At 35.0% G+C, this 12,084-nt stretch overlaps 1 protein-coding gene across 1 annotated transcript in view; it reads right to left on the reverse strand.

Annotated features, from left to right (window-relative positions):
- LOC107441917 (paramyosin) overlaps window positions 1-12,084 on the reverse strand; it is a 91,566-nt gene that overhangs the window by 30,767 nt on the left and 48,715 nt on the right. The window contains exons 8-9 of the mRNA XM_087149334.1: window positions 8,366-8,498; window positions 4,738-4,954 (exon numbers count right to left, since the gene is read on the reverse strand). Of these exons, the coding sequence (XP_087005460.1) occupies window positions 4,738-4,954; window positions 8,366-8,498 (350 nt within the window). The remainder of the gene's footprint in view (window positions 1-4,737; window positions 4,955-8,365; window positions 8,499-12,084) is intronic.

Consider the following 12,084-nt stretch of genomic DNA (forward strand, 5'->3'; position numbering starts at 1 on the left):
TCTTGTGATTTTCTAACTTTTTGCTGTATTTTTCGGATTTCAAGCATTACTTTCCCATGAATGTGCCGGCAATGGGATACTTACAAGTGACGTAGTGTGGTTACCTCTATTCTGATTGGTTGCTGAAAAGTGGCATTTGTTTACGCTTGAAACTGTTCTTTCTAATCAATTTCGAGTAAGCCTGGCCCATCAAATATCAATTTCCTTAAGTGGCGCATTCCATATTTTTACACAAAGATTCTTTCATAACGATTTCAATTCTTTCATTACATATTCCTTACTTAACACAGGCACTTACTTAACACGTTTATTACTTATTTCCTACTTAACAGCTATGTAGAGCATAAACAAACTACTCATGATTCGAAGTTGCCAGGTACACAAAACAATTTGAGGGTACATCTGCATTAAAACATGTGACTAGATAATGTCACTCGCACGATTTACAATCTGTTAAAATCACTTACAAGTAATTAAATTTTAGCGAAACCATGAATCCACCACCAGTTTAATTGCAGAAACAAAAACAAAAAAATAATGAAAATATATTAAGATACTTAAATTGCAGCAGAAAATTAGAGCCTTTCTGTGCATTTTCATTGGACTGACAAATCACATGCTTGATCCGTTTACTAACATGATTTTTTTTTGTTTTGATCAGGATAATATTAATAAACGTCTTAAAGGTATGCGTGTAAAATATTTCTTTATCCCTGGTTTAAGGGTAATAACCAGTAACTTACAGTCATTGGATAAATTATTGGACGCATTCTAAGATTCTATGTAAAATCTTAATTATCAGGTAATACTATACAGCTATAGTGTTTTTAAGAGACCGATTTGCACTTGTTTATGTTAGTGTACCAATGGGTTAAATGAGATATAATATCATATAATAATTAATATCATATTATCAGACGCACTGTCGTTTTTTAATAATGACATGATTTGCACGAGTTTATATACAATACTTTTATATTTAAACTTACATGTAATGGGTTTTTATTCGGGAGATTTTTCATATCCTTCTTATTTGTATTTATTTTTTAACGTATTGCATTACAATGTTAACTCATTAATACAGGAACATAAACAAGTGCAAATCTGTCTCAGTCTCGAAAAAACAATGAAGCTGAATACAGTCGAACTCGTTTATAACGAGAACTCGGATTTACCGAGGGAAACGAGAATATTTGGTTGGATGAATGTGAAGTCTATGGAACAGAAGTCGCTTTTAACGAGCAAAACCCGGTTTTAGCGAGCAATATTTTTCTGTCTTGCAATCTTTTTTTTCAAAATGATAAGAAATGCACGCGAAATAAAAAAAAAAAAACCGCGAACTGAAACTTCAAAGTGAGCTAACAAACTACTATTTTAAATATGTAGATTAATGAAAAAAATAAATGTTTTGGTAAGAATCTTTTCCTTTATTTTTCTTTCCGTTTATTGCTTCTTTCCTTTAAGACTGTAGCGCAACAAGAAATTTTTTGCTGGTTGGGGGGGGGGATAGTTGTCATTAAATTACGAAAAGTATTTAATTAAATTAAGTAAGTATTAATTAAATTTTATGTAAACTCAATAATTTGACCTCCCCCCCTCTTCTGGTTGTACGCCTGCTTTAAGGAACCGTTTATTACGAGCACTCGGATTTAACGAGTACATGTTACGGTCCCTTTGTGCTCGTTATAAACGAGTTCGACTGTAGTATCACCTGATAATTAAGATTTTACATAGAATCTTATGGTGAGTCTTATAAGGTCAGGGACTGTAATTTAAAAATTTAAACCCGTGATATTTATTTAAAGTAACCCTAATTTCCTAAACCCGATAAAAACAATCCTAGAGCAGCGATGGCTCCGGGGATAGAGCGTTCGTCTTCCACTGAGGTGAACCGGGGTTCGATCCCGGCGAGGGCTGGTTGATACGAATTCCGCACCCGGCTCGCACCGACCACAGTGCTCACGTGAAATATCCTCAGTGGTAGACGGATCATGGGTTAGAGTCCCCTTGCCGTCAGGCTAACCGTGGGAGGTTCCGTGGTCTAACGCAAATACAAGTTAGTTCCATCAAAAAGTCCTCCACGAAGGCAAAATTCTACCAATACTTGATCCAGGTGTTGACCCTTGCCTTCTGGATTGAGTTCAAAATAACAAGGCTACGGAGTTGAACATTAGTAGTCGTAAATAAATGTGTATTTTTTGTTTAAAAAAAGTTCCTGGAATTTGATACCTTCAGTACTGTTGTGCCAGCTGTAATTATATTCTATGTTACAAACAATACTATATTTTCCATGTGAAATTGTTTCCTTTTATTAACTTTGCACCCCTACTGAAGATGCGACATCAATATCTCTTCTGATTGTTACTGTTTATTTTCTTCGTAATGTTTGTTTGCATTAGTTTATTTCGTAATTTGCATTAATTAATTGCATTAGTTATTTTAGTTTAGTTTATTTCTAAGTAGCACTGTTTTCTGGATTTCATATTTAATATTCTGCTTATTTGTTAAAACTCTAATTTGAAATTTTGAATATGTTTGCTCATGTAATTGAACTGTTACGCTCACTTCGAACTTTCGGAGTGCCCCCGGATGCCCCCTTACGGGGGCGGGACGGGCTTAAGCTTGTTATTAGTAGTCGTAAACCCAAAAATTGGGTCGGCTGTTCAACGGCGGTTATAAAAATTTTTTTTAAAGAAATCCTATAATATTACTTTATTACGCAACACTTCTTGATAAGCATATTTAAATCATTATTAATTTTATTAACTGTAATGGAATAGTAAATTATCTATATTTACATGTATTACAAGATATGCGTAAAACTGTGCCCACTCAACGTGTGTCATTAAAAAAAAACGAAAACAAAATTTCAAAACTTTATTTTTTTTTTAAACTAACTTTTTTGCACTATTATTTAATAATCTTTCAGGCGAAAAACATTTTTAGGATTTTTGTAGTAACCAATACTTGAGTGAAAAATTTTCAATCAAACTGAAATTATAGATAAATTTGCCGAGCAAAATAATTTTTATTAAAAAAAATTTCATTCTATTTAGAAGTAACAATCCGTTCATCATCCAGAAACAATGAAAAAAAATGTGCAGCAATTGTTGCTAGGTTGATGAGCGAAGCGAGCAGGGGTCATAACCCTCTAATGAATGGCAAAAGGCAAACTTTTGCGTATTGATAGTGATAATGATTTAAGACCCACCTCTGGAATTATAGCAAGCAACTTTTTTCTTTGGCATTGGAGGCATTTCTTTCTTTCTCTTTTTACCTTTGATGCGCATTGCGGAACATTTTACGATCAGGCTTAATCATATCGGATGTTCAACTCTGTAGTTCAGTTATTTCGAATCCGAAGACTGCTGGATCATGCATTACGACACACTCTTGAGTAGAACCAATCTCTACATTTGCATTACATCAAGAGAAAACCATCACATGATTAGCAGACAACAATGGGGCTCATGAACCATCTACCAGTGGGCCTCTACAGTTTCGGTCAGCACTGTAATCAATGCGAGACGGGAACAATAGACCAGCCATCGCAGCGATTAGAGTCACCTCAATGGGTGACAAGTGCTCCATCCCTTGAGCAATTTCGCTCTTTTGCTTAAGTATTTGCATGGACAGTTATGACTTTGGAGTCACATTCTTGTGACAAGAGCTCCTTCCCTTGAGCAGCATGGCTCTTTTGCTAAAGCATTTGTATGGACAGTTATGACTTTTATGTCTTCTTCTAATGACAAGGTCTCCATCCCTTGAGCAATTTCGCTCTTTTTCCCCGAAGCATTTGTATGGACAGTTATGACTTTGGTGTCTCCTTCTAATGACAGGTCTCCATCCCTTGAGCGATTTCGCTCTTTTCCCCAAAGCATTTGTATGGACAGTTATGACTTTTATGTCTTCTTCTAATGACAAGGTCTCCATCCCTTGAGCAATTTCGCTCTTTTTCCCCGAAGCATTTGTATGGACAGTTATGACTTTGGTGTCTCCTTCTAATGACAGGTCTCCATCCCTTGAGCGATTTCGCTCTTTTCCCCAAAGCATTTGTATGGACAGTTATGACTTTTATGTCTTCTTCTAATGACAAGGTCTCCATCCCTTGAGCAATTTCGCTCTTTTTCCCCGAAGCATTTGTATGGACAGTTATGACTTTGGTGTCTCCTTCTAATGACAGGTCTCCATCCCTTGAGCGATTTCGCTCTTTTCCCCAAAGCATTTGTATGGACAGTTATGACTTTTATGTCTTCTTCTAATGACAAGGTCTCCATCCCTTGAGCAATTTCGCTCTTTTTCCCCGAAGCATTTGTATGGACAGTTATGACTTTGGTGTCTCCTTCTAATGACAGGTCTCCAACCTTTGAGTAATTTCGCTCTTTTGCTTAAGCATTTGTGTGGACAGTTATGACTTTGGTGTCACTTTCTTGTGACAAGAGCTCCATCCCTTGAGCAACATGGCTCTTTTTCCCAAAGCATTTGTATGGACAGTTATGACTTTGGTATCATTTTTGCCACAAGTACCCCTTATCAAATCTTAACTAAGACAGCGGATTCACATACTACTCCATGGGAGCATTCAACCACAGTTCTGCCTTAAAGTCATCCCAATGATAGCTAAGTTACAGATTAGACCCCTCCCCAGGGTTGTTGATCTTACAAACATAAGATTTTCATAATTTTCTTTTTCCGTGTATCGCAAATACTGTAGCATTGTAAAAAAGGGAAACTGACCTGCTAGTTTCTTGTTCTCTCGTGTGAGGGAGGCGATGGTACTCTTGAGATTCTCGATCTCGTGATGTGCCTTCTGGAGATCGGCAATCTTGTTCTTGAGGTCTCTCTGTGAGGTCTCGAACAGGATGGTCATCTCGTCCACTTTGGTCTTCAACTCAACGTTGATCTTCTCCACTTGGACCACCCTCTTCTCCAAGACTTGCACGTGACTGGTTGCCTGAGCAAACAAAACAAAAATCATACATTAAACCGCTAGTAAATTAAAAAAAAAAATTCATTGATATTTTTTCAACAAGATACTGCCCTGCGAGTGTAGAAACAAGATAAATAAGCAAAACGTAACCGAATTTTGTAAAAAAAAAAATTTTTTTAAAAATTGAATTTTTGAAAAAATTTTGAAACCAAAATTTGCAAAAAAAAATTTTTTTTTTGAAGTATGTAGCTTACACTACAAAATTTACAAATATAAAAAAAATCTCAATTTCAAAGTTTATTCGCTTGTGTTGATTTCTCTATCACAAGATCGTATTCACAGTTGAAAAAAAATATTGGTATTGTCACATCATAATATTGCTTTATGCAATGAAGTGTATTATCCTTTATGTCTGCAGCCCATGAACATTTAAGCTTAAAACATTGATAAAAAAAAATCATAGTTGTGCGATTTAACTAGTATTTGAACCATGGTATGACAGCCGCCTCCAATATAAACCACACTAAAATATTAAGCTAGGTTAGGTTTTAACTCTATTCACATTCCTGTTTTTCAATATTATAGTGTGAAAAAGCGTGCAAACTCTCAATTTTCGAAACAATAACATTTAACTGGACATCAAACAGACCATTTGCATGGTATTATGTATGGTAAAACACGTTTCTAAAGAGACTGGCAAGCGATTGTATGGCTAGACCTAGCTTATATATTGTATTATATTATATCCGTCGTTGAACAGCCGACACAATTTGGGGGTTTGCGACTATTTATGTTCAACTCTGTAGCCTTGTAGTTTTAAACCTGTTTAGAAGACAAGAAACCTTCTGGATCAGTACCCCCAGAGGTTTTGATATGTTATGTGAACATGGAGGACTTTGCGACTCGACAGATTTAACGATCATCAGTCTACACGGGGAGTCTTCGGCCGGCCGGGATCGAACCCACGACCTCTTGGACATGGGCCCTACCCACCAGGCTTTCCCGGACTCTCAAACCTAGATTATAGTCCTAATTGACTAATGGACAGTAGTACTTGTTCCTTAAATTTACATACATATTGAAATTTATTTTTACAAAATACGGAGCCTTTTTCACGAGAAAAATTTGATACAATAAGTTTTCAAATTATTTCAAACGATTGTTCAAGTTATTCTTATTTAAACTTGCATGCACGAAGTAATAGCTCATATTGAGACAAAATAGGGCTCTAACTCAATAAATAATGAAACTTACTGCAAATTCGCTTGATATATTAGGGTTCAAAGTATTGACATTACGAATCAACATTGAACTGATTTTTTTTATGAAAACGTAGACCGAAATAATTGTCTGTCTGAACACGATGCCTCAAAAGGTAAAAAATTTCATTTGTGTATGTTAGTTAAGTGCCACTGTCCAATATACATTTGCCCGGTATGCCCTAAATCAATATTTTTTAAGGTCCAGTAGCACTGCCCGGTATACATTTGATCGGTATGCCCTACATCAATGTTTTTTTAAGGTGAAGTGTCGCTGCCCGGTATGCCCTACATTAGTGTTTTTTAAGGTTCAGTAACACTGCTCGGTATACATTTGATCGGTATGCCCTGCATCAATGTTTTTTTAAGGTCAAGTGTAACTGCCCAGTATGCATTTAACTGGTATTTCAAACACTGATGTTTCTCTTAATCTATCCTCAGCAGATTTTAAAATATCGAATAAATATAATATCAACGAATAAATTAATATCAACGAATAAATTAGTATCAGCGAAAAATTAATATCAACGAATAAATTAGTATCCGCGAATAAATTAATTTCATATTCATATAAATTAATTTCATATATATTAATTTCATAACAAATATTTCGGACAATGATCAAAGTGACTATGGGATTGTTGACATTCACCGGTGAAAGTCGACATTCTTTTGACTTCGGTTGTTCACGGTAGCATAGTTGTCATAAAACTTAAAAGGTTTTTCTTTCTCGAAACGAAACATTCTCCTCTCTGCCATATTTGTATTAAATTCGTTCAATTATATTCTAAAAATAATGAAAAAAGAAGTTTTTGCAAACAGGCGAATTCATGCTATATTTCTCACTCATTTACAATTTTTTCGAACAACAATGATCGGCAGCCCTTGTCATTGTTAAAAACATAAGCTTTTATTTCGAATGTTTTATGCTCGAATAAAGCAGAAACTTTTTTTGTGTGTGTTTTTTGCTATGTCTCGTCTCTTGCCACAAATAGTTGAATAAAAAAATTGTTATTTCAACGGCTTCTAGTCATATTTACATAAAATTTAAATGCATATTTTTTTGAAGATATGTATTTTCTTATTTTCTTAAAACGGTCTGTTGCCATTTTTTAAAAAAAATAAAGAGAATAAGAAAAAGATGTTCCATAAAAATACTATAGTACTATATGTGTCTAAATGTTTTTTTAATGTATATTCTCCTATAGCATTTTTTTCTTCTTTTTTCCCCCGAAAGAATTTTGATAATGACCCATTAAAAAATATTTAAATGACCGAATTTCTTCATCTCGAAATTATAGTTTCCACAGCTACCACATTGAACCTATGATCCATAACGTAATTTGTATCATGTAACATAGGAAAAAAGTTCTCTTCGTATCCTATTGAAATCCGATCGTATCCTATCCGATAGAAATGGTCAAATATATGAGCTCCAAAAATTTACCTAATCAGTTAGAGAAAAATTGAATGGATTTAAGGTTTGCTGCGAGCTCTTTAAAAAATGCTCACCAAGTTTTTACAAGATTTTTAAACAAATGATTAAGGTTTAGACGTAGTGTAAATATTTCGATTGGTCTGCCATTCAATGAAAAATATTGTTTGTTTTTGTCATAAGCACCATCTGCTTAAGGCATTTGTTACAAAAATGGGAAGATTAGTTCATTTAATAAAACAAACTTGTCATCGAGAGCAAGTTATTTAGCGGATAGTGATCGGAATTTTGACAAATATAAATTTTTTTTTTGGCATAAAATGACAAAAAATTCTTTTTGCATCAGTAAGAAAGTTGCATCGGATTCGGAGCTACAGTTGAAATATTTGAGCATTCTAGCTAGTCGGAAAGTAGTCGACATTTCGATTACCAGGTTTTCCCTATCTGCTCATGACATTTGTTACAAAGATGGGGAAGATTAATTCCACTAATAATGAGAACTTGTATTGTAGTCGAGCACAAGTTCCTCAGCTGATCATAAAGTGGTCGGAATTTTGACTAATATTACTTTTGTTTGGCATAAAATGACAAAAACTTCTGTTTGTATAAGTAAGAAAGTGATGGAAACTTATATTGTCATCAGATTTGGAGATATAGTTAAAATATTTGAGCATTCTAGCTATTCGGAAAGGAGTCGATTACCAGGTTTTCCTGCTAGGCTGAATGAAAAAACCGACTCACCTTTTCGAGATCCATGACAAGGACTTCCACTTCACTCTGCAGTCTGGACTTTGCTTTTTCGAGGGAGCTGCATTTGTTGAGGAGAGCTTCCAGTTGTTCTTCATATTCAGCAGTCTTCTGGGTGATTTTACGTCTGCACACAAGAGAACAAACAAGTTGTACAAAATGCACACTTTTTTTCTGGGGGGGGGAAGATAATTGAAAAGTCTACTTTATTATTTTCTTTTTCTGATCTGAGTATCGAATTAGGGTCAAATGCAATTAATTTTATTTCTTGAAAAAAGTCTCTGCCTCGTCTGCAATCTTCAGACAAAAGCGGTTTATTCTAAATATGTACTTTAAATTATTGTAGTTTATTTACGTCATTCTAGAGGTGACTGCCTGGGAAACATCCCTGAGAATGATCCGAAAATATTCCATCACAATTTTGATCCTCTGCAGAGGGGATGTCCCCCCTCGATTCGGTAGCCCGAAGGTCTTCGTGCTAAGTCGATCACTTTACTGTAGAACAGTTTAACGAAGACCCATGCAGCACACCCTCGGTCCTTTCGTAGACTGATCCAAGCTGTCACCCACCCGCACACTGACCACAGCAAGTGATGCTTGACTTCGGTGCTCAACTAGGAATCGTGTCTGAAAGATCGGTCCACTGCGGAACGCAATTTAAATTAAAATCGATGTTCAAAATGGAAAGAAAGAAGGAAAATGTGCGCCTTTCATCATTTAGTTTGTTTTTGCTGTTAAATTAAATATATGTATTCGTTTATAAAGATGAGCTCACTATAACGACAATTAAGTCTGCTATTGTGCATTGTCGTTGTAACAGACTCTTACTGCACATATTGCAGATGTATTACACAAGGAGCAGTAGCTCTCCGCTCATACCTAGAATGTAGGTAATCTTATTTGAACCTAATCTCAGTTCATACTTAAAACGTAGGTAATCTTATTTGAACCTATTCTCAGTTCATACCTAGAATATAGGTAATCTTATTTGAACCTACTCTCAGCTCATATCTAGAATGTAGGTAATCTTATTTGAACCTACTCTCAATTCACACCTAGAATGTAGGTAATCTCATTTGAACCTACTCTCAGTTCATACCTACAATGTAGGTTATCTTATTTGAACCTAATCTCAGTTAAGGGTACAGGGGACCTTGAAATTCGATAAAAATGATCAAAATATCGAATTTTTGATTTTTATATATTTGGATAGTAGACATCATATGCTTTCAAACAAAAAAAAAATTTATTTAAATTGGACCATTTTTTACCGAGATATTAGCATTTTCATGAGGCCACGCCCCTTTGTTTACTCATGAAAGTGCTGAAGTCAGTAGTTGACGGCAGACGAATTTTTAGTTTCGTTTCGAGCTAAAAGCTAATTATTGCAGATAATCTTCAAATTATTTAGTTTTTATATTGTATTTGTCGAACTAAAAGTGGCAGCATATTGTCTAGTTGATAGATTGATTTTGTTTATGCTTTTATTTGGTTTTTATTGCCGTTATTTAGCGTGTAGTTCTTCAATATTTTCAAAACAGCTTTTTTCAAAGCTACTCTTTTTGTTTTATCTTATTTTGTTTTTGTTACGTTATTAATTGTTTCATTACGTTTCTCTTTGTTTTTGTTACATTTTAATTAAATTTTGTTATTCAATAATGGATGCAATTTCCTCTAAATGGAGGAAACCTAAAGGAAGAATGACAAAAAGGAAACGTGCTGCATCTAAAAATGCAAAACTGAGATGGGCTCAGAATGAACCTTTACAAGATTCTTCTGTCACTGATTTGATGGAAGAAAACCTGGATAATTCTGCAGTTAGTGAATCAAGGGAGCTTGTGAATTCAAACCTACTACAATCACAAGCTAGCAGTGATACTAATAACATTACACATTATAACTTCATTGATATATCCTCCTTAGCTACTTTACTGCAAAATGTGAATTGTAGTGATGCAATGAATGTACATTGAAGGTGTTAGAACAGGACATATCTTTTGGATATGCAACTAAACTAGAGTTAGCGTGTGAAAGTTGCAAAAAGAGTTTTGGTTCAACTTTTACCAGTGCGAGAGAGACGACTGGGAAAAAGTTTGACATCAATTCAAAACTAGTGTCTGCTTTCCTAGCTGTAGGGAAAGGATATGCAGCGATGGAGACTTTCTCATCGATTCTGGGAATGAAAACAATGGACAAAAGAGTATTTTCACGGTGTATGGAAAATTTGTGCAAAAAAAATGACATTGTTAAAGCTGATATGCTACGTGCTTCGCGTGAAACAGTTCGGGAAGCTCATGTTCGAGCAAATCCCTCACTGAAAGCCGGTGCCATCATTGATATTAATGTCTCTTATGATGGGACATGGCATAAAAGGGGTCATACCTCTCTTTATGGTATTGGCCTTGTAGTGGACATATTAACAGGACTCATAATTGACTATGAACTTCTTTCCAAATACTGCCATGACTGCACTATCACAGCAAAACACTTAGGAAAGGATTCCGCCGAGTTTGCTTTTTGGAAAGCTTCCCATCTAGCATTATGCCAGAAGAATTTTGAAGGTTCTTCTGGTAGCATGGAGATGAAAGGTGCTCTCATGCTATGGCAGAGATCCATATCTGAATGCCAAATGAGATACACTACTGTTTTATCTGATGGAGATGCAAAAACTCATCAGTATCTCAATGAAAATAAAGTGTATGGAGACACAGAAGTTCAAAAAGAAGACTGTGTAAACCATGTCGCCAAAAGACTAGGTACAGCACTTAGAAATAAAGTGAAGGAATGGCGCCTCAAAAAAGTGACACTCGGGGGTAAAAAACGGGGCCAATTAACAGAGGCAACAATTAAAAAGTTGCAAAATTATTTCAGAAGAGCAATTGTTAGTTGTGCTCCTAACATGCCCCTTATGAAAGCATCAGTGTACGCAACTCTTTTTCACTGCATGTCCACTGACAGCAAGCCTCAACACCACAATTGTCCCGATGGTGAATATTCATGGTGCTTTTACAAAAGAGCAAAAGCCATGAATAAAACACCAAAATCCCACAAACTGATGAAAACTAGTCTTTCGGCTGAAATTGTGGAGAAAATACTACCAGTGTATCAGCGCCTTGCGTCTGATGCCATGCTCTCGCGGTGTACCTCTGCCCAAACCCAAAATACCAACGAAAGCATCCATAGTTGCATCTGGCGCAAATGTCCAAAGGAGACATTTGTCTCGAAAAAAAGACTAGAACTGGCAATAACAGCTGCAGTTAGTGAATACAATTTTGGTTATGTGGAAACGATGAAAATGAATGCTCCAAATGCTGTCCACAACAACTCGTTCACAATTGCTGAAAAACGCGACAATCGTAGAGCATATCAACAAAAACGTAAATCTTCTCAACAATTTAAATTGGAAAGAAGCTCAAAAAAATATAAAAAACTTTCTAATGATAAAAAATCAATAAAACAAGAAGGACCTACTTACATTCCTGGAGGATTTTAAAAAAAAATCATTTTATGCAATAATTGTTTACATAATATGTTTACATACTTCCATTTATGTCGATGTAGAATTATATCCAAACCTTTTTTTCTTTAAATTTTTAATTAAAAACTAATGATGAAAGTTGGTGTATATTAATATTATGAACTAAAAGGTATTAAAACAAAAATAAAAATGTTAAACAGTATATATTAATAAAAATGTTTTTTTCTCAAAATAA

This window comes from Parasteatoda tepidariorum, chromosome 8, assembly GCF_982258835.1.
Source record: "Parasteatoda tepidariorum strain Cologne lab strain chromosome 8, Ptep-v5.0, whole genome shotgun sequence".
In the NCBI taxonomy this organism is placed as follows: domain Eukaryota; kingdom Metazoa; phylum Arthropoda; class Arachnida; order Araneae; family Theridiidae; genus Parasteatoda; species Parasteatoda tepidariorum.